General features: G+C 41.1%; 2 protein-coding genes across 13 annotated transcripts in view; one reads left to right on the plus strand and one right to left on the minus strand.

Annotated features, from left to right (window-relative positions):
- The window catches only part of RAD52 (RAD52 homolog, DNA repair protein), a 27,675-nt gene extending 10,687 nt beyond the window's left edge, over nucleotides 1-16,988 (plus strand). For 3 of the 7 annotated variants that reach the window (XM_044416996.1, XM_044416997.1, XM_044416998.1), the window contains exons 2-13: nucleotides 1,571-1,644; nucleotides 2,757-2,858; nucleotides 3,741-3,834; nucleotides 6,731-6,798; nucleotides 7,191-7,309; nucleotides 7,403-7,478; nucleotides 9,884-10,071; nucleotides 11,788-11,930; nucleotides 12,701-12,778; nucleotides 14,052-14,129; nucleotides 14,494-14,709; nucleotides 15,554-16,988. In XM_044416996.1, the coding sequence (XP_044272931.1) occupies nucleotides 1,573-1,644; nucleotides 2,757-2,858; nucleotides 3,741-3,834; nucleotides 6,731-6,798; nucleotides 7,191-7,309; nucleotides 7,403-7,478; nucleotides 9,884-10,071; nucleotides 11,788-11,930; nucleotides 12,701-12,778; nucleotides 14,052-14,129; nucleotides 14,494-14,709; nucleotides 15,554-15,615 (1,296 nt within the window). In that variant the 5' untranslated portion in view covers nucleotides 1,571-1,572 and the 3' untranslated portion in view covers nucleotides 15,616-16,988. The remainder of the gene's footprint in view (nucleotides 1-1,570; nucleotides 1,645-2,756; nucleotides 2,859-3,740; nucleotides 3,835-6,730; nucleotides 6,799-7,190; nucleotides 7,310-7,402; nucleotides 7,479-9,883; nucleotides 10,072-11,787; nucleotides 11,931-12,700; nucleotides 12,779-14,051; nucleotides 14,130-14,493; nucleotides 14,710-15,553) is intronic. The other 4 variants (XM_044417001.1, XM_044417002.1, XM_044417003.1 and 1 more) reach the window with 2 other exon arrangements.
- Nucleotides 16,989-18,327: 1,339 nt separating this feature from the next.
- The window catches only part of WNK1 (WNK lysine deficient protein kinase 1), a 131,074-nt gene continuing 122,066 nt past the window's right edge, over nucleotides 18,328-27,335 (minus strand). For 3 of the 6 annotated variants that reach the window (XM_044417024.1, XM_044417022.1, XM_044417026.1), the window contains 3 exons: nucleotides 26,644-26,715; nucleotides 21,337-21,518; nucleotides 18,328-21,128 (listed from right to left, as the gene is read on the minus strand). In XM_044417024.1, the coding sequence (XP_044272959.1) occupies nucleotides 20,814-21,128; nucleotides 21,337-21,518; nucleotides 26,644-26,715 (569 nt within the window). In that variant the 3' untranslated portion in view covers nucleotides 18,328-20,813. The remainder of the gene's footprint in view (nucleotides 21,129-21,336; nucleotides 21,519-26,643; nucleotides 26,716-27,335) is intronic. The other 3 variants (XM_044417027.1, XM_044417025.1, XM_044417023.1) reach the window with 1 other exon arrangement.

Consider the following 27,335-nt stretch of genomic DNA (forward strand, 5'->3'; position numbering starts at 1 on the left):
GGTGACTTTGGGCCAGTCACAGACTCTTAGCCCAACCTACCTCACAGAGTTGTTGTTGTGGGGATAAGATAGAGCAGGAGAATGATATAAGCTGCCTTGAGCCCTTTGAGGAAAAAGGCAGGATATAAATCGATAAATAAATACATAAATAAAATATTATCATTATTACATTGCATTTATATCCTGCCTTTTTCCCCTGTTAAGGAACCCAAGGCAGCTTACATAGCTCCAGTTACCCTTAGAACAACAAGTCTATGAGTGGCTGACTGGCCCAAGGTGGGGACTAGAACCTACGCTTCCTGGGTCTAAATACCACACCAACTCTCAAGTTGAACAATACAAAAAAATGAGACCAATATATAGTGCCATGGAGAAATATATTTGTTTGGCAGGGGCTGAAATCTCAATAAATATAGTGTTCGGGGGGGGGGGGGGGAGAAGACTTGAGGTAGGGGAAAATAGTCCCACATTCCTGTAGAAAGGTTTTGATATTTGGATCCTACATTTTTTCACTTTCAGTTGATAAGCCTGCCTTTCCAATTTATAAAGTATATTCCTTCCCATTTTGCTAGCAATGTGCAGACAGGTTCCAGTAACGCTTTTCTGTTTTGTTTCAACAAGAAATACCTTGATGAGTTACAAGAAAATTACTAGCCACTTTGTGTGACACTGTTCTAAAAATATGTTACTTCAGCTTACAAAAGCTTCTTTACATTCTCTCATATGTCTTAAGTGTATGAATAACCCTACCACTGGTGTATTTTCAAGGATTTTTTAAAAATAGAAAAAAGATTTACTAAATGGGGCAAAAAGAGTCTTAATGTAGAAGAAATGTGTTCCTCATTTCTCCTATATTAATAAAATGTTTTATTGGTAGCTTGACTTATTGACTATATTTCTGTCAAGAAAACAGCACACAAGTCAGTTTACAATTAGATTAATACAGCTTAGTAAGTTAAAACAATAAAAAAATAAATACATGGGCAGAACAATCTTGTGGCAACCTAGCCAGTGTCTAGTGATGCATAGGGTTTTTCAGATTTTCAGATTCAAGGTTGGAAAGAGCGGGGAATCTGCATTCTGATTCCCACCCCCACAGGTTGGTACAAAAGAAACTGCACCAGTGACTTTCCCAAGAATGTAAGGGCAATTTGGAGAGGAATTAAAGAAGGAACTGCAAGGAGAGGGGACTGTATCCTGTCAGTGCTTCAGCTTCCTTCCCTCCTGATCCAAAGTGCTGCAGCTAGACAGCTGAAGAAAGCATGTGTAAAACAGCAGTTTGCCTTTGAAAGAACGGAGTAGGTTTTTTCCTCTCTGGTGGAGTCCTGAGTACATACTTTCCACCGTAAAAGGAAATAGTTGTCATTGACTCCTATTAGAAAAAAGTAATGCACTGGGTGATGAGGACAAAACTCCTCTGACACTGGGTTTCCTACCCTGCTATCCCCCAACAAGATAAAGTGTGTCTTTAATATGACTCTAAGAAATACTTATTGGTACATTTATTAAAATATAAATGTTAACATATATATTAAGTTCTTATTTCTTTCCCTTTTCTCTCTCATTTTAGGAATGTCTAGAACAGAATTGACAAAAGATGGAACTATCAGTACCAGTGCTAGCCCCAGTATGTGGTTTGGACAGGTCAGTGTATTGTAACCTTCAGTTTTGTGTGACATTTTCAAGGTGTTTTCTTCTTTAAAATCTACTCTATGTAACATCCCAGTTCAGACATAATGCATGTGAATGAATCTATATGTTGGACTTACACATTTTCCCTCTCTACTACTCATCTTTCCACTCTTGAATAAACCTCAGTTTCTTGTTATGATCAAATTCAAGAAATTATAGCTTCTTTTAAATAATTATTAGATTTATTTAGCATATTGTTTGTCATACATGAACTTGTGATATATATTAGCAGTTGAACTAGGTTAACAAATGCATTTCAAATATAAATGTTAAAAAGATTGCGATTCATTAGGCCATCTAACCATTGAAGCACAGCATCATTTATGTGGAAAAAGTCAGACACTGGGCCAGTGTATGCCCTCAGTTTACAGCCAATCACAGTATGGTGTACAGTTTGACATGGAAACCCACAGTTGCACTGAGGGGTAGAAGCTATATCCCATTTATGCAGTGAGTCCATGTGAGGTGCAAATCCTTATTAGAAACAAGCCAGAATCAGATCTAAACTTCTGCCTAAAATACTCTTTAAAATGAAAGGACCCCAATGTGTTCTGAATTAAAAATACTCTAAAGAAACAATGAAGCTCAAAAACTGTATTCTTTCATAAAAATCGCTTTGCACCCTGTTGGATTTTGTATGCTCTTGGTGCTTATGGATCCATGACATCCTACTACATTGCAGTGAAAATATATTTTAAAAATCAGGTGTTGTTTGCTGACCAGTGATAGGACAACATGCCAGCTGAGATTTCTTTTTGATTTGCTTTAATCATACTTGAAAGAACACAAGTTGAAGTCTGTGAATTCATGTTGCAAGCAATTTTCTTTCTGACAGCAGTGAGGATCATTTTAATGATTTCTGATATTACCATAAGGAAGGTAACTCTCTAAGATACAATGCATCCCTTCTTTTTTGCTAACACCTTTAGAAATAAGACTAATGAAAAGTTTACAGTGCAGAAAAACTGAGGGAACTAAATCTTGAGGAGAAAGCGACCATATGTAAAAGAAATAAAATACATAAATAATGGGTATCCTAAATCACTCTATTGTATGTGTTTAAGTGTCAGTATACAGCAGAGGAGTACGGGGCCATTCAGGCTGCTCTGCGACAGAGGCTGGGCCCAGAATACATCAGCAGCAGACAAGCTGGAGGAGGACAAAAGGTACAAATGTGGACACCAGTGTTTTCTACTGAAAGTCTTCCGTGGACATCAGAGAAAAGCCTTGCTGTACATAGTTCAAAATATTTATAAGCTCTTTGGGGTAACATGTTCCCTACCTTTCTTGGGAACTACATTATTTTTTGTTAGCTGTTTGGTACTGTAAACATGGAAAGTACACCTTAAACTACTAGGCAGTGCTACATTGTCTGTAAATATTGGACAGTGTCTAATTGTATCATTCCTTAAACTCAGATAGCAGTAGATCTTGGGTGAACCTTTCTGCTGCAAAAATAATAAGCAGAAAAAGTGGGGGAGAAAGATTTTACATGTCTACTTCAAATATGTATGTTAACAGAAACAGATCAAATAGCCCAATTAGTGTCCATATGGACAGCTGCAAGAGACGCATTCAAATGTGGCTAGAACAGTAAACTTTTCAGTCCACCAAATGACAGGTGGTGAACGGTGATCCTTCCAAGCTTGAAGCATAAGTCTCCTTGCAAGCCTAAGGTTCTCAGTAGCCGCTTTTGCCATCTAGCCGTTAAGCCTCACATCTAGCCTCTTGCCATCTAGCCGTTAAGCCTCACATCCCAGCAATGTAATTTAAAAGCACATGGGCATGCTTGCAGGAGCATAACTGTAGTTGGATTTTCCTCTTGCTGGTAGTTTGGCGTTACCAGCACATTGCACATTAATTAAATGGTACCGTTGAAGACTGCCCTCTGTGTTCCTTTCCCGTCTTGAGATGATGCTCCTTATTTGGTCACAGTGCTCAGAGTGCATGTAGACATAGATTTTATATAAATATAGTGAGATGTGGATTTTCGACACTGCATTTCAGCTACTACAGCAAAATAGTATTTCTTTGCTTTCCGATTTTAGGTTTGTTACATTGAAGGACACAGAGTCATCAGTCTGGCCAATGAAATGTTTGGTTACAATGGCTGGGCTCATTCAGTTACTCAACAGAATGTTGGTGAGTATTTTTCATGGGTTCTAGAAGAAATAATAAAATGATCCAGTCTGGAAAACATCTTAAAAGAATGAAGTGGTAAACAGTGGGTTATATATAATGGTGTGACACTTATAGAAGGGTTATTAGTCCAGCAGAGGCGTCTTCCATATAGTGAGGAGGTCGTATTTGTCAATTTCTCTGAATCCATCAAAAATCTGTCCCAGAGGACTGAATATGTTTCAGAACAGCATGGGAGTTGGCTAGAATGGCATTACTTGATGAAGGGAGTATTTGTGAACCTAAGGGGGAACCTAAGGACTGCAGCAGACCAATCAGGAGGAGGCTGCAGCTGTCGATAGGCAAGACTAGAGAAGTGGGGCAGGATTTCACTCATGGGGACTGGCATGATCGTTTCCACATTCTCTGCTCTGTTCTCCTGGTTTCACGATGCTGCCCTGGTAACTACATGTTCATCTGACTGTTAAGTTCGGCAAAAGTCTGCATAGAAACAATACAGAAACAATACAGTTGTCATGTTGTGTGTACCCAGCCACTGTGAGTTGGCTGTGTGTTAGCACTTAAAGTTGATAAGACTTTGGCACATAGCAATTATCTTGGATTGGATTGCGTGCCTGCAACAAGATAGCTCATTTATTTGATATTTTTGTTACCCCAATAAGTGCAGGGACTAAATTGTACATCCAGCTACTAAACCCAAGTTCATTGTGCCATCTTAATATCTGTTCATTACTGCTACTTCTAACAGCTTGTTTTGTTTTATTACTGACTTGGCTTTCTCTGTGTCTGTATTTTCCTGTAAAACTCTTCCGTGCAACAAAATCTAGGTGACACAGGCATGGTTTCAGCAATATGGCAATTCCTGGCAACTGATCTCACTGTACTGTTTGTCATTTTGTCTATTATGGCTCTCCACTTTCCTGCTTTTTCCCAGTAAAGAACACATTTTTCAGATGCAGGGAAGCCATACAACAGCTTAAGCTTCTTGAATTCTGGTAAATTTTGGGGGGTTAAAAAATCAAACATGCTGGAGCTTAATCTGATTCTAGACACATGTAAATATTGATCTTCAGTGCCTAACTAGATAGAATAGATCAATTAGAGATACACAAAATAGAAAAGATCTGTTCCTAGGAAAGCTGATGTGGTCACCTCTAAATTCTTGGCAGCTGAAATAATCATATCCTTAGTCACAGAACATTACTGCAAATGAAGCTGTTTGCCAAATTGAATAGAAATAGGCTGAGAGAAAACTTTTGAATCTAAAATTGATTACAAGGTTTCACTAGAGAAGATCTTGCACTGCTTTCCATTGTCTTGGCAGGAACCCACTGTGATTTGGCTTCTCCCTTCCTAGCACTGCCTTTCATGGGTAGCCAGTATGCAAGAGTTGGTAGTTGTTTTATTTTTCTCTTTCCTCTTTATCTTTTGACTTGTATCTATTGTTTTGTAAGCATCATTTAAATCATTTTGAATGTGCAAATAGCTGGATTATAAATTAAAATGGACCAAGAAGTTCAACCAAAGTCTGCCCTCATGTAACTTGCACTTGTTCCTATTAAATTTAATTTTCCTTCATTTCACCCCAGTTTTCATTAGTCTGCTTTAGTCATCTTGAATTTTATTTCTGTTTTTCATGGTGTTTACGGGCCTTGCCTGCATCTTTTGGTCCTTTGTGAATTTGATAAAGGTTCTGGCCATCATTTCATCTCAGTTGGGGTAGACAAGGTGGTCCCCACAGTTAAAATTGGGCCCCAGAAACCTTTCTTGGAACCTGCCAATATACCCCACCCTTACCATTTAAGATGCGCACACATATTTTTTTTATCGACAGCTGGAGTTTCTTTCTGTACTGAAAACTGTGGACTCAGAGGAGTTGTTTAATGTGTTGGGGCTCAGACTCCACCTTTGCCTCGTAGTCAGTCTTTGGGCAGGTTTCTTATCTTTTGCTTTGCCTCCTAAAGTAGGAATCTTATAGTGATGCCCACTTCTGTTTCTCAAATTGCCAAGTGTGCTCACAGCCAAGAAAGATTGCCTACCCTGGATCTAGGTTATTAATACAGGTGTACATGGTGTATAAAGCCCTTCAGTACCCCATTTGAAATTTCCCTTTCATTTGATGAGGAGACATTGATGAACACTTTATGGTTTTACAACCTGCTATCAGTGCCTAGGACACTATTACCAACTAGCCACAATTTCAGAGTTTATTTTAGTGTACAGCTAGACACATTTTTTGCAGTTGGTCAAAGTATTTTGTTGAAATAAATGTGGTCAAAGGATTTTGTTGAAATCAAGACCTAAATATATTGTGTCTGCATTTTATTGTCTGTAAATCAGAGAGCCAGCACAGCTGAGTGAACAGTATATTAACCTAATAACCCAATAATGCTTTAAGAGGATTTTTTTTTAGGAACATGTGCATTTCTACCTAGGTATCACCTTTGTGAGCCAACAATCTGTTTGGAAATAGCCTTGTAACCTTTCTAGAGAATTTCTTCAATAAATAGTTGCATAAATGTGCAGTAGTCTGATTTTTCTCTTAATATATTTCTACTTAGAACCCATTGCTAAAAGTACACTACTTATTACTCGGTGTCTTTTTGTTGAATTCATGTGCTTCACATTCCATTCTGCATGCTGTGTTTCTGCTTCTGTAAAGTTAAGAACAGTAATAGCCATGCCTTAAACTGAATGATAAATATTAATCATAAACATTGGAGCAATCTGTAACTGAGTGACTTCTTACCTCTTCTTTCCATATCCTGCAGTATACTGAGCCCTAAACCACTCTTTAAAAATCGAATGCATGATGGCAGAGATTTCTGATACAACTGTGCACATGCAGAAAAACTAGCATGACCCTGACCTGTAACTATTTATTTCTGTTCTTGCACAGATTTTGTTGACCTAAATAATGGGAAGTTTTATGTGGGTGTCTGTGCCTTTGTGAAAGTCCAACTGAAGGTAAATGGGGTACTGGTGAATAACAAAGTGATACTGATTTTGTTTAGGACCATAAAACTAAATGAAATAATATTCAGTGAGTGTTGAAGGTGCTACCTCAAATGGGGTGTTGTCATTACTCTAGTTTCTAATTGACAAGGACAATTTATCTGTGTTGCTTTTTACATGTAATAAGATATTATAAACATGATCTTTGCATTGCTTATAGTTTGAGCATCTGAATTTTCAACAGTAACTAGCCTTCTGAGCAAATCCCAACGTGCTGTTTGGGTCCATTTTCATTCCAGAAACACCAAACATACTGATGTTTTCCTTTAATCTTTTTCCAGTCTTGTTAGGATGACTATTGCAAAAGAGCAGTGCTGTTCTTACGCACACTATTTAAATTACAGGATGGGGCATTCCATGAAGATGTTGGCTATGGAGTAAGTGAAGGTTTGAAGTCTAAGGCCTTGTCCCTTGAAAAAGCAAGAAAGGAAGCTGTTACAGATGGACTGAAGAGGGCATTGAAGTAAGTGGTAACACAGCAGTTTTTCTTGTCCCAAAGAGCTATGAAGTCAGGAAGTGTATTCTAAAAAAGATAATTGACTCTCTACTTTTCCAGGTGCTTTGGTAATGCTCTTGGGAACTGCATCCTGGATAAAGACTACTTGCGATCAGTGAATAAGCTTCCACGACAGGTATGTTACTTGGGGCCTTCAGTGGCAGTAGAAAATTGCCAATGGCACAGGAAGCCTAGAATCATGCAGGAAAAATGCCACATTCTGCAGTGCAGGGTTCCCAGTGTAGCATCCATGAAGCTTTCCTCTCCCTGCCCCCTTCAAAAATTATTATTGCATTGTGCTAATTATACTTGTAATTTTTTTAAATTGAAAACCATTAGTGTGCTAGGTTCTTCATCCTGTTTCTGAACCTGCCACTGATTCAGCAAGCTGGAAAAGAAGGAAAGAGTTCTTTTCTGACCCCACCCAATCTTATTTCATTCACACAAACTTTTTCCCATTGCTTTCTTTCTTGTTTTTTCCACTTGCAGCTTCCACTCTTGCTGTGCACCCAGCACATTTCCTCCTTCCTTCCTTCCTTCCTTCCTTCCTTCCTTCCTTCCTTCCTTCCTTCCTTCCTTCCTTCCTTCATTCCTATACTGCCCAACAGCCAAAGCTCTCTGGGCAGTTTGTTCTTTCTATGCTGTTGCTCGGCACTGTCCTTCCCTCCCTGTTCTCCCTCTTTCCTTCTCTCTCCCTCACTCTCCCCCCCCCCCCCCCTTTCAGCCTCTGGCCCTGCTATTTTTCCCTTCCACCTTTTCACCTTCCCGTTTTCTCTTCCATCCCAGCCTTTCTCACTCTCAACCTCTTCAGTAAGCTAAGCCCTGATGGCAACCAGTTTGTTGGTGATGCTCACAGCAGTTTCTTAAATTCCCAAATGTGACCATGGATCCAAAAGTGATGTGGAACCCTGGTGTAGTAAGCACAGATTACGCAGATTTGAATAACTTGTGTGTTTTCTTCCATTGAGCACCTGTGCATTTTCCTTTGATGGCTGTTGATAGTGCCAGGTTTATCCCTGTGGAACATGATCTTCACTGGGTGGGGATCCAGGATACACCTTCCTTGAGAGGATGTACTCCACTTGCAGAATGTCCTTCTGGGCAAGATTTGGGGATTCCTGTTTCTTAATTCTATAGCTCACCCCATTCAGCAAGGTTTCCTAACCCTCTATGTAGCTTGTGCAGTATGGGGGTGGGGGGCAACACCATTGATCTAGCTTAAGTTTGAATTCAGTCTGTGGTTTTCACCTGAACGGTTTTTGAAGCACAGGCTGACTGTCCCTAATATGGCTATGCCCATGTTTATACCTTGACACCATTCATAATTCCCACACATGCCAGTCAAGGCTGTGCCTTCAGATTTCAGTGCATTCCTACTAACACCATTAAACTAAAGCCATTTTTTCTCCTTAGGAGAAAAATAGGATTCTGCAGTCCCCGGCTGTTCTAGTACTTACTATAATAACTTTCCTCCCCAAAAATCCCTTTATATAAAATATAACTAGCTAACTCACACAAAAGTTGTTAAGTTACTTAAAGAATTTTAAGAATTTAAGAAATTTATGTTGATAAGTTGTTTCCAAGGTATGTCTTGGGGTTTCATGTTGGACTATTTTTTATTTTACTGATGAAGATGCTTTCCTTAGGGTAAAATCCCTGAAAACTACCACAATTTTCTTATTTACCTGCCAAAAAACCAGTTGAACTCAAAGGGATCCAATTCTGAGTAGACATGCATAGGATCATACTATGAGCCTGGTCAGTTAAATATGATTAATTATTGAGTAGAGGTCTACAGGGAAAAATAGATCTTAAAGCTACAGAACCATTTTTCTTTACCACACCTCCAGAAAGTTTCTCTTAAAACTGCCAAGCCATTCAGTTAAATCGTGCAATTAATATTATCTTCACATTTGCTTCTTTTCTTTCCATTGCCTCGAAACAGCTTCCTCTAATCCCCATTATAGTTTGAACTCTTCTGCTGCTTCCCCACCCCAGTGAATCATCGTTTAAGCTCCTGCATTCCGATCATTCCAGCCTGAATCTTGGCAGTATTCCTTTTGCTTATGGTGGCCTATGGTTTTCATCATTTTAATTTGCCTAGTACCAAAAAATGCAAAGTACTTTTGGGTGCTGGGCCGAAAGCTGAAGTGTCTGAAATGATCACTTTAACTTATTTGTTAAGCACTTGAGACCATGTTAAAATCTCTGGGTTTATTCGTTCATTGAAAAAAACCAACCCTAAGGTCCATTTATTTTTTTTAATTCTTCCTTTTTCATGGAAAAGTATAAGGAGCCAAAGATGATCCATGAGATACATGTTGCTAAATATGACTGAAATCTTCATTAGCTGAGACAAGTAACTCCATTTGCTCAGTTTGTAGCACAGGCCCAAAAGCTTGATGTGAACAGGCAAAGTCTGCCAGGAAAGCATTTTTTTTTTTGCTAGGCAGCTTGACAGATAAGGAGTCTATGAAATGCTTCTATTACATTCTGAATTTCTCTAACTACTGAATACTTTTGTTCCATTCCTTTGACTAGATGTCTCCAGATTTTGATCTGAGTAAAGCCAAAAGGCAGGACTTGGAGCCTGCTGTTGAAAAGGCTAGGTACAGAAGCTGTCTACAAAAGGCACATGAAGTCCCACAGCAGTTTTCCACAGCAATCTCTGGCAATCCTGACCAGTTAGAATCTTCCTTGAGCGCTACTGAACAAGATCAGCAAAACAGGTTAGAGATCTAGTCAGAATTCAATTCACAGCTAGCTATAAGCGTGCATTCCAAGAGTCATAAAATTAATGATCTTAATTTCTGTATCAAAATTGCACTTTAGATTTGCAGTCAGGGCTAACGTCTGATTTGGGAAAGAGTTGTATGTGCATTTGGGCCAATCAGATCCGAGTATGAGAGTTGTGACAGTCTAGAGATTAACTGCAGGGTCGGACCGGAAATGTTTCCTCTCTGTTGCCCCTATCCTACAGTTGTCCCCCGCCCCTTTGCCCATGCTCTTTCCAAACAGAGGTAGTTCATGTTCCAACAAAATTCATGAAAACAGTTTGCTTAAGATGCCACAAATCAGCATACATGGTTGTGGTAGTTTCTCTGCAAAGTTATATGGATTCTTCTGCTCAGATTTCCTAACATGCTGCACCCTTCATATACTAGACGCCTAATTGCATCCCAAATTAGGCTCTGTATGTTCTGTAGCAGAAAATGAAGGATTTTGCTTATTTTCATGAATTGTCCTACTTGTTTCCTTGGCAATTGTCCACAACAGCGGAGTTGCTTCCTCCATTCCTGCCACTAGGAGGCAGGCTGCTTTCTGGCAGAAATGTCAACTCAATTAGGAGAAGTCTCCTCCTCCTCTGCTAGGCCCCACTGAAAACACAGCGGGCCTGCTCAAGCCTCACAAGAGGATACCCTGGAATAACCCACCCTGCCGGCTCTACAATATACACCATCCTCCATTTTGTATGGGGACACTTTGTATGGTGCTTAACCTGGAGCAAATTTCATACCACTATATAAATCTGAAGAAAATCACTAACCAAGCAGAAATAGCTTGGTTTAACATCCATTAAAGAAGTAAAAGAAAATCCATAAAGTCAGCAAATTCTTAACCCTTCCTGCTTGTCCCTTTTTTCAATGGTCCAAAATTCTCAGGGCAGAGAGATCTGGATTCATACTTAAAACACAGATTGCAACACCCTTCAGAAGTCAGAGGCCCTGTGGTGATAAGGAACTTTAAAAACAGACTCACGTCAAATTAAAAATAAGAGTATATTTAAAGCTTCCAGAGAGTATTGAAAAACAATTCTAAATCCATCAAAAGCCAGCCTAAGCTGTCTTTAAAGGTCACCTAAAACTGAGTAAGGACAAGGCCAGTATGACCTCTGTCAAAAGAAACCTGCTTCTGTTTGCTGAGAATACAGGAGAATGATCAGCTGCCAGGGAGAAAGTGGGAGGTGCTTCTTGGCCAGTGCTGGGCGGGGTCTTTCCTACTTCTACTGGGCGGAAGGGAAAGTGCCCCATTGTTTTGAGCCTCTGAATGGAAACAAGTAGAGTGAATGTAATTATTTGTGTGTATTAGTTACTTCACATAATACTAGCTAGCCACAGAAAGCTATGCAGAACACCCAACAATCCCTTCTCAGCCTCCTCCTGTGATATGAGCTTTCAGCAGGTTTGCCCACCTATTTTGGCATTTGCCTCTACAACCCGAAGGACCTGATACTTTTGTGTGTTGATTTTAAAGAAAACCAAGATCCACAGAATGCCAAATTGTGTTACATATCCAGTTTCATGATTGCATTGCTTAAAATATACACAGTCCTGTTGCCTTCTGTGGCATATTGTCACAGTGTTTTCTGGGATAAGTTGCTACCCATCCTGGGCAAGTGTGGTTGCAATAGAGAGACAACAATCCACGGGTTATGTCCTTCATAGCAGAATGTCACTGTCCTCGGAGTATGATGCAACGTATCATCGGAAGCTACGACAGAAGCAACTTCAGCAGCGGTTCCGACAGCAAATGCAGAAGAAACAACAGCTTCCCTCAGATCCCACAGCTGACAAAGCAAGAGATCCAGGTAAAATCCTAGTTAGAATCTGCAGCTGTGATAGCGCCAATCTGCTCAGAATGGGCAGACAAGAGCCAGAGGGAGAGGGACTCCTTGACTGATTAACTAACTTACAATGAATTGCCATGCTAAGTGTATCGTTCTGTGAGGGACAGCTGAAAGCATGAGGAACCTGTGAGTGCTGTGTTCCATCTGCGTGTCTCTCTTTTATAAAGGTTTAACAATCAGGACCTAAAGGTAAGCATATATCTCTTGCTTCTGTGAGTAGAAATCATTTATTCATGCTTGTTTCATATAATGTGATCAACTCTGCAAGCATAAATACAAAACAGCCAGCCTCTCAATAATTATTATAGTAAGATCTAATCTTACAGAAAAATCAAAGATTGTGGGTGACACTTTAGGCTGCACATTTCAGTCTGTTTAATTACTAGGTAATCATGTAAGGGTTTAGTCAAGAGAAGCCAGTTTTAATTAGTGAAGGCAATTTTAAATGATGGAGGTGGAATTAAAGACAAGAATTTTTCTTCAAGCTTTTTTGAGTCTGGTATGTTTTTGTAAAAGAGTATCTTCAGTAATGTATCTTTGCAAAAAATATCAAATTGAAAAATCCCTGATCCCTTAGTGAGTTTTAGATCTTATTTAGTATGATTTCCATTTAGTAAAGAAAACTGACTTTTGAAAGGTAGATAATACACAATGTCTAAATAATCTACATCCAGATACGCTTTCACATTTCACTCATCTCAGCAATAGTAACTTCTGTTATGTGTGTCCAGAGGCATCTACTCTTGCTGCCACGAAACAGAGCACTTCAGCTGTTCTGGAACCCACTGTGGAAGAGGACGTCCTTACAGGTGATTCATAAAAGTTCCCATGTAAACTTCATGCTTTGTATAAATACCTGAAATGTTTGCAATAACCAATGTACTTGAGTTGAACTATTTTCTCAGGGAAGCGATTCCCTTCACTACATTTCATGTATTACACTGATACCTATAAAGTACATGAGCAGTCCTACAGGATGGTGTAGGATTTGCTGCCTCCCTGCCCCACCCTGAGGCCATAGACATGGCCTCCTGGGTGGAGATCCAAGGGTGGATTGTGCTGCTGCTGCTGCTGCTGCTGTCTCTGCGAGTGGCTTCTCTTCTGAGGACAAGTAGCCTTGGAAGATGTTGGGCAAGGTGAAAGGAAGGCATTTGCATGGGCAGGAATGCAGAGCCATCTAGCTCTAAATGAAAAAACTGAGGCAGGAGAGGCTGTCCATGCCTCTGTCCTCCTCACATCCTGTCTGGCTCCTGTCAGCAGGGCTTTGGATGGACAGAGGAAATTGGCATCGGAGTCCATTGTCTATCAGGCATCAGCCTCCTGGGACGGTACTCTAAGCGTTTCAAAATATTCAGAAGAAACTCAAAGCTTTACTCTGAAATTGTCTGTATTGGAATTATACTGAACATGATTTAAAATATGGAGAATGAGCATAAACTTGCTTACTGTTAAGGGGGGAATGAAGGCACTGAAAAATTATACTCTAGTTTAGAACACTCAAAGTCTTGTAGCTCGTGATGGACTCAGATGGTATCTCCAGAATTGTAGCCCGAAGAGGTCCACTGAGAACAGAGAAGAAAACATCAGCAAGCAAGCTTTGCAAAAGTTCTAGGAAATCTTTTGAAAAAACACTAGAGGCCAAAATGTCAGCTGATACTGGAGTGAACCCAGAAAGTGTAACCCTGTCCAGTGCATATCAGATCCCTGTCCCGTGACCTGTCTCTTGGCTGCCCAGGGACATCCCTGTCTTACCTGGTTAAGCTTCAGTTTGTTTGCCTTCGTCCAGAACTGGCTCGAAGAACCAGGGTTCTTACCTGGAGACAAATTCATACAGATAGGCTTTGCTTTGGAAGACAAAGCATGTTGGGTTACAAAGGTGCTTCTTTTTCTTCGGTGATTTGCTTCAGTGTCATTTTCCCATTGCCAGTTATGCCAAAATAACCAGCATTCTGTCTTTTTCTCCCGTCTCCAATCTTGAAAGGGAGATAATACATAATGTCTGTGCAAATATGCTACATTCAGATAAACTTGCACACCTCACCCATCTCAGCAATAGTAACTTATTCTGTTGTGTGTGTCCAGAAGCATGTACTCTCCCTGCTGTGAAACAGAGCACATCAGGACTGCTGGAACCCACTGTGGAAGAAGAGTTCCTTGCAGGTGAGTGTAGATCTGGGTGCTGTTTTATGTTGTGATGCTTAAAGGAACAGCTAGGGCAGAACACAAGGCAAAGAAGCAACATTTTCATAGGAATTCCATACTACACAGCTGTGTTGATCCTGAATGGGGCCTGGACTGCAGGACATACATGGGCCCCAAGGGCCAAGGAAACTGCTGGGGAATTTGCTGGGAAGGATGAGCACACTCAAGAGTGTTAAGCATCCTCCTCACGCCTCTATTTCTTTTCGGTTTTTGTGACTACTTCCATCCGAAGTACGGCTACTTCTGTTGCATTTTAGGTCTAATAACAATCACGTGTGCTCCTGAATGATCCCTTGCACTGTTAATGTTGGATGTGTTGCAGATGACCCTGATCTGTGGGACTTACCTTTGGAGGGTGCTGATCTCAGTGTTGCCAACCACAGTGCAGCAGCTGTGGCAGCCCAACATCCAGGCACACCTCTTGGACAGTATCACATGACGACTCGCAGGAGAACGCCACAAAGAATAAATCATCAGAGACAGTGTGCAAAACCTGCTCCCTGGAATCCCTCTTCTGTCCCCAGCCCTTACTTACAAGGTAAGTGAAACAAAGAGATGAAGAAGCCAGGCAAAACTGTCAGCAGAACCTAGAGACTACTGCATATGTATGAAGCAGAGGAACGCAAGTGACATACTTTCCATTCTTCAGGGAAAAGCGATAGAAATAAGTATAGGCTGAAGCCTGTAAACAGTGGGCCAGTTCACATAGTCACTGTGAGGTGACAAGCCACTGTGGATTGTTTAAACTGCCATGTGGATCAGGCACCATTTGCTTAATCGTGCATCCAGGTGTGGCATGTCATGTTATACACATCCAGATGGCATGGTTCACTGGAGGGAAAACATGTGTCAAATAACCCATGAGCTTTCAGTGGATTCTTTGAGTTGTTTCCCCCTCTAACAAACTATGCCACCTAGGTTTGGATGAAACAAGAAGCCATGTCTGGATGGGAGATTAAACCAATGGTAACTTGCACATGCCATAGCTTAAAGAAGTCACTGTGGTTTGTTTAATCCAGTTATCACAAAAAGCAGGTTACCAGGGCATGTTGTGCATCCACTCTTTTAGCTGAGGACACTCAGACTGACAGTCATCTAAGCTGCCTTCCCTATATTGAATGGAGCATAGAGATAAAAGGCCTCTTACTATCTTGCCATCCTGCAGATTAGCTCCTTCAGACTTCGTGCCAGATGGTTGCAGGTAAATGTGTTTAAAGATGCAATTCTAAGTTCAGGCTTAACTGCAGTATAGACAGTAATATTCTGAAGAGGGATAACTGCTCTGCTTAGCTTCAGGTGAGAGAGCAAAAGTAGGTGAAGTCTTAGTTGTTTAAGAGCTTTTAAAGGAAGTTTTTTTTCTGAACAATTGTTTCCACTTGTAGCTGGATGCAGCCCATACAGGAAGAGCCAAGGAATGAAGAAGAGAAAGCTGGAGCCCTCATAGCAATAAGATGCATTATTTACATATTACCTGTCCAAAGTGTATTCAAAACGCAACTTGGATGGATAAAATTTCAGAATGGCAAATATTCTCCAGGCTTTTCTACCTCCAGTAATAAACAGGAAAATATTTTATACATGTCTTTTAACTGAAGACTTAAAATACTACATCAAATCTATCTTTGGAAGATTGCAGTCTTAATGGAATGAAAGTTTGTAATTTGATTCCATATGCAAATATAAAAATTACTTTATTAACCTCCCTTATTTTGATGGGAAGAGAGCAGCAACAAGGAAGATGTCTCTTGCATAAGAATGTGCTCTAAAGTACTTCTTTGGATATGTGTGTCTGGAAAATTTTTATTCTTTTAAACAAAAAAGTCCTTGCTTGTAAAGTTTCCAACCAGTTGATGGAATCTGAGCTTTTAGGCAAACATTAGCAGTAAGTTACTTTTTTTGTGGGGAATAAAGCAGTTTTAAGCCTTTATCCCCTTGCACTGCTGATTTGCTACTTATACAGTATTAGCGCCCTTTATAACAGTGATTAGTCTTTTTCCATAGTGGTCTGTATGGTTCATCTTGGAGGCTAGTCTAACTCTGAAAATTTTAAAAATTGCATACACCTTTTTAAACATGCATTTCTCCTATTCTCTTTATTGAATAAAGAAAAATGGTCAGTGGCTTGGGTGCAAAGTTAACACAGAGGCTGGTCTGGTGTTCAGAATGGATGCAAATGCCTTTCAAATTATCTCTTAAGCATGGAATACAGCATCTAGGTCATACCTGTATAACTCTGGTGCTCAGTACCTCCACCTCCCTCCTCCCCTCCAGCCTGCAAGCTCAGGCGAATGGCAGAAGCTTTAAAAGTAGCAGTACACTTACAAAACATTGACTTAAAATTTTGGAAAATGGAATGCCAACTCTCTTTCCCTTTTGAACCCCAGCCCTGCTCTTGCTGTCTCCTCTATCCCTGGCTTTGTTAGTCCCCCATTTCCAGACTCTGCAAGTTCTCTATCCTACCCTCTTTATCTCATTATTGACTACTCCCATCCTTTCAATGGTACCCATAGCAGTTTCTCAAATGGTGTCCTAAAAGGCTTGGGTCCCTGCTATACATTTGTATTCAAAAGTCCCAGTGAGAGCACTGTGCTATTGGCAGGTTTAGTATGTTCTTTCTAGTGGATAGGGACAAAAGATTTCACTTTGGCTTAAATTGGGTTGTCTTACTGTATTTGCCATCTCAATTGCTGTGATTGTGTATTTGTTATTGCCATATTATATTATAGTCATACGTCTTGTACATGATAACCATTAAAGATGAAGGGTACTTTACAATGTTTGTTCACTAATAAAAATGCCAGTGTTTTTCCCTGCAAATGGTCAGTTACAGTTCCTCCCCGTCAAGGTATTTTCAAATTGTATGACTCTGACATAGTGCCACCATGTGGCAGGACTTTGCAGCAACCATTTCAACAGGGCGGTAGCATTTCAGCCCATGCTTCTTGCATTATCGCTTCTCCCTACACATGGCTTGCTTCTTTGTCATTTGCTTACCTTTCATGTACCACAAACAGAACCTCAAACAGAAATCATAGCACCTTTCAGCTGAGGCAGGTATGTCAAGGAACCACATCAGAACTGAAGTCTGGCAGTAGAAGGGACATGTTCTGTCAAATGTTTTTAAATTAGCCTAAGCAAGCCTCTGTCACTTTTGAATTATCCTAGTTCTAGCCTACAGAGGGACAAGCAAATTAATCTGCGTGATCAAACACTTGTGCTTGTATTCATCCACTAATGCAAAGGATCTTTAAGCCAACTGGGAACCAGTGTGGTGTAGTGGTTAAGAGCATGGGACTGGGACTCAGACGATCTGGGTTCTAGTACCTGCTCAGCCATGGAGTCAACTGGATGACTTCGGGCCAGTCACAGACTCTCAGCCCTACCTACCTCACAGGGTTGTTGTTGTGGGGATAAAATGGAGAAGGAGAATCATGTAAGCTGCCTTGAGCCCTTTGTAGGAAAAAGGCATGCTATAAATCGAAAAATAAATAAATAAACTGAAGCTTCCATGAAAGAAGGGTGAGCAAGAGATTCCTCCTACAGCTTCCAAAAAGAACTTTATAACCTGGATGGGGGCCCTTTGAAACATTGGTACATACATGGAAGGAAACAGCAGTCTAGAGCATAAAGAGGGACTTTCCAAAATGGACTCCCTCACTTGTCTGTTCATAAAGCTTACACTAAATGAAAAAAAGTCTTCTGTTTGCAGACACAACCCTATCACAACCCTAGGCTAATATCTCTTATGTGCAAAAAGCTTCAGACATACATCCTGGTTTATCCTATGCTTTTTTTATAACATCACATGCAAGTAGGTTTTGGATGCTGCCATTCTAAAAAGTGGGGTGGGGAGTACAAGATTAGTATTTACATTGAGAATTCAGATTCCTGATCATCATCTGGTTCTAATTTTAAAACTACTGTTGAGTACCTATGGCTCCAAATGATAGCATTTGAAAACTCATAGTCAATGTCAGCAGCTTTGGTTTCCTCAGAAGCCAGCAATGTAACTAAATCTTCCAGTAATAGTATGATAATTAGTTGGAGGCAATTCACTCCCCCCTCCAAGCATTGTAACAAGAGAAGCTCCGTGATAGTTGCTAAGCTTCACATCTCAGAAGGAAGCAAAAGCCAACTGGAAATGAAAAACCACAGCTCAACAAAAGCAGGTTTGGTTTATTTGAATGATTTTTTTTTAAATATCTACAAAGAAGGTAACAAACTGCAGCACAAAGCGCAATCATACAGGAAGCGCAATGCCTGGATTTAGTGCAAAACATACCAGTAACTACGGCCAGGGAAGCCCAAGGGTTGAATTCAATTTATTTATTTATTTATCTTACAGTGTACATTGTTAAATAATGTAAAGAAAACATCTGTATTCAGAAACAGATCTTGTGGAAAAAGGTACTCAAAGTGTAATATTAACACAAAATAATTTAACAGTTCAGTAGCATTAGTTAATTCATCTAGACCTCAGTTATTTCATCCACAGGAGGGAAATCAATGGTAAATAAAACCAGTACTTGCATAACTAAGTGAAAACCCGACCTCAAACATATTAAACCAAAATACCACCCTTGTGCAACACTCAGCTGACCAGCTCCTCTAACAAGAAGTGGCGTCTCTTGCAAATTGCTCCTTCATACTTTCTGTCTTTATAACCTCCAACACAGTCCAGAAAGCCCAGACTGTTCAGTTAATTTTCTCTTCAGGAACCCTTATGCTTCCTCCCATCCACCTTTCCCATCACAATGGTGAGTTGCTGGAAGCCCAGACGCCTAGACTTCTGCTTTTGTGTTTCAACCACCATGCCTAAAATCTATCCATCTTCCTGACAAAGTCACTGTAAACGTCAACTTGAGGTGAAGGATGCAATGAAAGACCTGTGCATATGTTTGAGGGAAGAGTGAAACAAGTGCAGAAAGAACAAACTCCCTGGTAACCTTAGAGAATTTTGGGAGGGGGACACATTTTTTCTCAGTATACAAACTTCCAGACTAGCAGTAAAACTGCTTCCAAATACAAAGCAGAAGTACTTTGACCCTTCACAGCCTGCTGCAGCAATACAAAGTAATACTAGTTGGTTGCAGAGTTTCATTTGAACAGGGAATCAGTATTTTAAGTTAGAAGGCGAGTGGAAAGTAGGAGATAAGTACACCTACTAGAAGGCAACACAGTTAGTTATAATCCTGGTACCAGCTTTTAAATCCTCTAGACATAGAGTGAAAACAACTTATTTTTTGATGCTGGCTGTTTCAAGTGTATCCATCCTTGAAAATGATCTACTCTTGGCCTTTCTGGATTAAATGAAGCGGGGAGCAAATCCCAGCAGACATACTTCCCTCCCCAGAGTGATCGCTCCAACCTATTAACATGCACTGCCCTTACCAAAAACCTTTATAGCTAGAAAGCCAAACCACCCATAGGGCTATCTTTTCAAAGACTCACCTCTTTCTTGCTATTCCCTCTCTTCTCATCAACCTAGTTTTTATTCTGGTCATGGTATCTATTCATTCCAGCAGCCCCACATCCATCTCTCACTGATGCTGGGTCAACCACACTGGTCGCTCCACCATTCTGTACCTTTGCTCTTTCAACATACCATTGCAGTAGCTCTCTCTCCAACACCTACTCTAGACACTATTACAGTATAAACATCCAATGTGTTAAGCCTTTGGTATTCCAGTGACTATGTCCAAATAACCTCCCTCTCCCTTGTCTTTCCCTCTTCCTGTCTAAAGTCTGCTGGGAAGGTGATGCTAACTGCAGAAGCAATAAAAGTCCAAGGCACTAAAATATCCAGCAAGCATACTGGGAGAACAGACAAGTATTCAAGTACATTAAATTTATACAATTATACATTCACATTTATCTAATACAATGAAAATAAAAAGGAAAAAAGTTAAAGTGTCTCCAATAAGTATCAGGATATAGCTAGCTTTTTCCCATTTTTTTCCTTTTTAACCCTCTATACTCCACTCATTTTTAAACTACTGTTGTCCAACAACATTTATATATCACAGTGTTTCCACATCAAAACTGATGGTAAGTACATGTCCGCAGGGAACTTTAAATTTTTTTCTAAACAATTCAAATCGCTCTAATGCTGCAGTCAAAGCTGTTAATATCTTTTACTTAAAGCAGTAATGACCTATCTCAAAGCATGGGCTGTTCCGCAAGTTCACCTGTGTGCCACATCAGTTCAGGAACTTCGGTGTGATGGTTTGAAGGAAGGAAGAGACAAGATAAAAAATAGACAGCTTTTCCCCTAGGCCCAATTCCTCAGAGCAAGATGAACGGCATACTAAAGATTCATGCTAGAACTAAACAACTCTCCCATCTCAACACATGTGAATTTAACCTCTTAAGCTTTGCATAAAGCTTGCATGATGACTTCCATCTTGACACACTTTGTCATACGTAAGAATGAGAAGAAGCATGTCCCATCACGAAAGATCCCGATCACCTTTTTCTCCCCATTTTCAGAATGGGGGGCTTTTCTTACTGAGAGCAGAGAGCAATGGTTAGAGGGGGAAATCACCCCCTTTGGGCACTAACAGCCAATTCATTGCAGCCTAGCAGTTGACTCAGGGCCCCATCTACCCCCCAAGGTCTACCCAGCAGTGTGTCTGGGTCTCATTAAGTGGTCCGCAGGTTAGAGCCAGGGGGGTTGCTGATCGATTTCTGCAAGTTGCTGATGTTGAAACTTTGCAATGAAGCAGCTCCTACAGGCTGGAATTGGCCTAAAGGCTGCTGTGCTGGACCACTTGTCCCACTCCAGGGAGTTACAAAGGGCACTGTTGGAAAACCGTACGGCTGAGGAGGGCACATTGCCTTTGTGAAGTGACCTAGGGAGGTAGCTGATGCAGCAGGGATGGGTGTAGCACCAAGGGAGGGCGTCATCGAGATGCAGAGCTGGCTTGGTGCAGAGAACTTCCTCGCCATTCCCGGGCCCTACAAAAGAAAAGCCCCAGCCCAAGAGCAAGTTATTTGAGATGACATATCCCCTTCACAGATGTTAAAGCTGTCACTAGTATTACTTAATTAGCCTTCATATATATGGAAGACACTTCCATTACAGTGCCTCAACATGCTGGGAGTGATGACCCCTAAAGGCAGCCAGTGCCCCTGTAGTATCAGCACAGAACAAACAAGTACTGACCTCATAATTTCCATGCCCCTTTCCACCTTTCTTGCCAGAGAGGTTCATGGCATCACGAGCCCAGTTGTCTACCAGTTTGTGCAGGTCATCAGTAAAGGTCCCTTTTCGGCTAGAGGCAGGAGGCTGAGGCTGAGGCGCCTGGCTGTTCACTGTACCTCCAACAGTGTTTGTACTGCTGGTCCCTGGAAAAACAAAGCAGCAGCTGTTATGCAAACCCGATCAGGTTATAGCTTCCTGGAGGCCACCAAAGCTACAACTACAATGGAACATAGGACAATGCAAAAATTTGAAAGCCATGCACATGTACTCTACAATTCAGCACTAGGACATAATGAAGAGGAAGGGTTTTAGGGCTCAGCTAGCAGTTTCTCTGCTATTAAGTTAATTATGTAATTTTGTGTTATTTTCCAGACCAGTGGGTAGTCTGCAAAGTTGCCATTTTCCACTGGAGGCTGAATTAACTTTTGGTACTAATGACAGACTCATGATGAATAGTTTCCTCTACTATGTCAACAGGTACCTATTATATTGAGTTAATGCAACTGCCAACTCTGCCCACTCAGTGGAGTAGTGAAGAGCAGGACACTTAGTATGGACAGATGCTCTGTTCTTCAAATGCGTAGTATGAAGCTGCCAGGACTCATGCCTGGAAAGGGGTATCTGTACCACTGGCAGCAGCCCTTCAGTGAGGAGAAATCAAGAACCTGCAGCTTAATAGCTAAACACAAGAAGGCCAAAGGCAAGAGGCTGACCATTTCTCATGCTTCAACTCAGGTGGCAGCTACCACAAAAGTCTGCACAGCTGGCTCCTATGATTTCAAACCACAAAATACTCTCAATATGCCTCAAAACAGAAACAAACACTGCCATTTCATTTAAGCTATGTTTCTGCCCTGATGGGCATTTAGTGGCAAACCTGTTGCAGAATGGCGTGGAAGACATTTTATTTGCCCACAATGGTTGTTAAGCAAACCACCTAAATGCACACATTTCTGATACATGCTGAGAAACAACTATCATAACCTTGGAGACAGAACACTACCCCGCAATTTACAGAAAAGAAATTGAAGCCCATGTGGCCACTGGGTTGCCCAAGCCTATGTAGGAAGCCCAATCTGATAAATTCTAAAGCTCAACTATCTTAGTCATCAGAAATAAAAGCCTCAATTTTCAATACAAAGGGAGAGAGATAATGTGTCAACAGAGAAGAACTTAGGACACACCAGTTAGACTAGGTATCACATCAGTTCCACCTAACTTGCTCCTCAGACTTGCACCAGATACTGGCAGGGAAGTTCCCCCTGCTTTTCTTTTTCCTTTTTTTAAAGAGAGCCAGGAGGGCACCAAGGGTCACCAGTACACAAAACTAAATGTGTAAGTGCTGGTAATGTTCCTGTTGCTTAGGAACCTGTAATTATAAGCAAAGTCAGAAATAGGTACAACCAGCTGAACTTTGGACCTCCGCTTCTAAGGAACAAAACTGACCTCCCTGAATCCAGGCCACACACAAATATAAAACATCTGTATTAATGACAGCAACCAAGCAAGGTGCTATTGCACTGTGAAATACAAACAAAGCAGGTAACACTAGCTAAGGTGGTGAAAGAAACAGACCTCTCCCCAAACTATACTAAGTAGACAGAAGTAGTGCTCAGTCACATGCAGGGGAAAAAGTTGCTGCTCATGAGGGGAAGGAATGTAGAGTCAAACAGTAGTAAGACCATAAGTGGAACATGCAAAGGAAAGGATGTTTGTAAAATGGCCAGATGGTGAGGAAGGGAGTGGAGCACAGACATTCACCTACTTAAAAAGGAACTGCCAGGATAATAGTCAGTACAGATAACAGGTAACAGTGGCATCAGGGACTGGGGTGGGGGGACTCTTGACACAAGGTATCAACAGATGCATTACTGCATTCGGCAGTCAACAGTTTCATGCAGAAATCAGCACGTCCTTCAGCCCCTTCCTGATGGCCAGACTCTCCACTCCTGTTACTGAGTGTGATGCCCAGAGAATGAGCATTTTTAAAGAGAAATACTGTTTGCCGCTTTAGGTCAACCTTCCCTTTGGCCATGTTTGTGAGGATTGCCGCAAACTGCCACCCCAACACCTCAGGAGGGCACCAGAAGGCTGGTTTAGGCTATTGGCATGCATTAGAAGTTCATCCTAAAATGTGACATAACAGTTTCTAAGGGACAGCTTGTCTCAAGATATCTCTAAGACCACAAGACAAGAGAGATTGCAATATTAAAAATGTGAGCTTTATGGGAAAGCCCCCATCTCTGATGTGTGAAGATACCAATTCTCAAGACATTCAGTCTATTGAACCAGCCATCAAGAAGAGTCTGACAAGCACTTGGATCAGACACAATGGAGAACAACCTCCCTCCAATCTTGCTCAGTCACAGCAAACAATACAGCATCTTACTTTGGCTCTTCAGCTCACTGAATAACAGTAGATGTTTCCCCCTTGGCCTGCGGGCCACATCACCACATTCTGTCTCTTGAGCTCCCTGCCCTCTTAACTCTGCCAATTCACTTCACTCCATGCACTGCTGCTTCTCTGCTGTTTTCTCATGTTGCAAGCACGCTCTGAGGACGCTGGGGTGCATGTCCATACCCTTTAGGGTATAGAACTTCTCTCTGAAATCAGATCAGTGCTTGGGCAACCCCCTTTCAACATCATCACTGCAAACAAATGAGATATTTTGCCTTCCAGCCCAAGATGCTGCATGTTACTTGTGCTTATATATACTTCAACATCCTTACTCATCAGCAAGGAGTACACAGACTGGTTGGTGGTCAATGCAGACCTTTCCAGAAAACTGCTGTCATGAGGTGGCCTGGCCTGTTGCCACATTATTGCAGAAACACACATTAGAAAGGACAGACACACACACACACACAGATGCTGTGCTCAAGACAGATTCAGGGAGGTTAAGCTTCAGGGATCAGAGGAAAACTCTTAACATGGCAGCTTGGCAATCAGAATTCAGAAGTAACCAAAATGCAATAATTACTACAGAGCTGGTTGCAAGGGCAGACTTTTTTCACCATCTTCCCTGAAGCACAAAGAAAAAGCAATTTGTTAAAGAGAAACAGTGAGAAATATTTAGTGTCAAGCAAACAGCACAAAAAGACCAATGAGAAAGAGGGGAAAACACAACAGTGCACTGTCCCTTGGTGACACTGTTCTAACACTTTTGGGCTTCTTCTAGCAAGAAACACAATGACAGCATCCAACTAGAGGAAGTGCATTAATAGGCACATTTACTTACAGAGCTCACTGCAGTTTTATAAGTGTATTAGGATTGTAATTTAACAATCATTTAACTCATTATTAGATACTGATTAGGCAAACAAACGAGTTTGAATTAGTCTCTCAAACTCTTCAAGATAACTTCCTGCTTTGAAAATCTCAAAGTTTTGTCCAGTTTGAACTGAAAATCAACCTAAACCTGAGCTGAACATTGGATTAAGTCTTGAATTCCTGCCCTACTGGTCTGATTTCTGCTTTTGACTGAAAAACTAATGGCATAAAACCTCCAAAGGCTACCTTGCTATTCTGAGATATATTAACAGAATATGTTATAAGGATTGGATGATTACATTCTTCAAAGCAATGCTCTCATCTGGAATGTCAGTGCCACCAGAGGAAGTAACATAGCTGTTGAACCTCTTCCACTTTTTCTCCAGCTGTACAGAAAAACATTATTTTAATGAGACCAGCCTCCTAATGGCTAACAAGGACCTTCCCCATCCCAGAGTCTGTAACAGGAGATTAGATCAAAGTTGAGGAAAATGAAAAACCTGCAAACGAGTTGAGCATCAAGCCAAGCCGTGCTCCCCCAAGCATTGTCAGCTTTTAAAGGACAGCTGCAATAAACTGAGGGAAAAAGTTGAAGGCATTACATTTGCCATAATCTCTATGCCCTAAAATCCAATTTCTATGTGTTCCTATGTGTAAGCCCATAAAAGGTATTTCTCACCACACCATGAAGAGCTACATGCAGTGGGAACGAGCCACATGCTTGCTATGCATTAATTATTCTCCTAGGTAAAGAAAAAAGACTTACTTGTTTCCCCCAATTTATCTCCCAGGGCCAGTTCTTGGTTCTGGCTACACTGTCATTATCTGCAGAACCTAACTGTACTTTAAACTCCCTATTTTAAAATCTGTTGTTAAGAAGCTGAAGATGAGAATAACTGCAAACTATGTTGTGATCTTATTTTGCTATGGTTTGATTGTATTGCTAGTCACCTTGTAGATCCATATGGATCAAAAGGCATGATCCAAATATTTCAACAAATGAAAATCATCAGATTCAGCACACCAATCTATATGGCTCCAAAGGCATGACATGAACCATCATAATAAAAATATGCACCACAGTGGCCCCCAAATAACATAAAACCAAGTCCAATGAAGTCGAAGCAGTGTTGCAAAGTTCAGCTCCCAAGAGGTGGCTTCTTCTAAGCTCCTTAACCCTCTCAATATCGCCATTGCAGCTGTCCTTGTAGAAGACTCTCTCCAAAACTGCCGCTTTGCTCATTGACTGCAAACACAGAAAAATCCCTGACCTGGCTGTGCTGCTGCTCAGTGCACATGGACAGATAAGCAGCGCACCCCAGAGAATAAGCATTAGCCGCACACCTTTCTGAGTTGACAGTCATCTGGACTTGAAGCATATCAACAGAAAAGCAATTGACCAAGTGTTCCATCACGAGCACTCCTAGACAACACATATATCCCTGAACTTTTCCAAGTTGCTGTTGCATTCATTGTTGAAGCAATTAAACAGTCACTGCCATATACACACATGAACTTAAGCTGGCAAAAATCAGCCCTGAGGAAAAAGCAGCTGGCCATGCCCTTGAGACTTGTGTGGATCAGCCCCATGTCCACAACACAGCCTTCCAAGTGAACCACTAGGAAAGGACCAAACAGCTGTATGCCTGGCCTTATGGTCCCTGGGTCATCATTTCCAGCTGTTACTACCCTACTTCCCATAGGAAAGCCCATACAACTGAGGAAAAATGTCACAAGAATGTCTCTTTGCTACTTGAAGCTTCATTTAAAACATGAAGCACGCGGCCGCCACCATTTTTGGCTGAGTAGCAGGATAACCATGTCGGAAGACTGGTTTCTGCAAGAAATACTCAAGAGCAACTCAGCCAAGCCCTGGGTTGAGATATACAAGAAGCCAGATGTGAATGGACGGCATGTGACAAAAGATCCAAGTTGCAGAAACAAAAAGACGAGGAAGGAGTAAAGGTGTTACACACAAAGAGCCAAGCAGGGCGTACTCAGAAATCGGGTCCTCCTGCCACCAGGTTTGAATGTCACCCGCTCAGATGCACAGTTAAACTTCACACAGCCTGTGATAAAACAAAAACAAAAAAGGGGGAAAGAACAAGAAGAAGAGAAGAGACAGAACACAACTACAAGATGTTAGAAAACTCTAGGCTGGAATGATGAAATGCACTAGCAAGACACAAGAGAAACAGCCTCGACCAGCAGAGTGGCATTTGAAGGATACAAGGAGCCATTATTCTTCTCTGCTCCCTCCACCCCACTAGCCAACCCCCAATATCACACTTGTTCCGTGCAATGCAACAGAGCTTTCATCCATTAGTTAATCCAGCAGGAACAAGACCACGAGCAATGTGAACCATAGCAAAGGCACACACTGACACCATACATTCCACAGCTTGAACGACACACGAGGTGCAGGTTAGTAGGGCTTGCAGGGTTCAAAAAGGAACAAGCGGAGACTCCCTTCTTTTTGGCAAGGTCACTCAGAAGGAACAGTGGCATGAGTTGCCATATTCTATTCTTTCATTTACTTATCCATTTCCTTGTCTTAAGTTCACACATCGCAACTTTGCCCATGCCAAGATTTAAAGGCACTTATTTGATACAACCCTCCATTCAGAAAAATAGGGAAGTGATACATTAAGAATCCATTCTCACAATGCAATGTGCAAATTCAAGGAAA

This window comes from Varanus komodoensis, unplaced genomic scaffold (assembly GCF_004798865.1).
Source record: "Varanus komodoensis strain SLA01 unplaced genomic scaffold, ASM479886v1 scaffold85, whole genome shotgun sequence".
Classification (NCBI taxonomy): domain Eukaryota; kingdom Metazoa; phylum Chordata; class Lepidosauria; order Squamata; family Varanidae; genus Varanus; species Varanus komodoensis.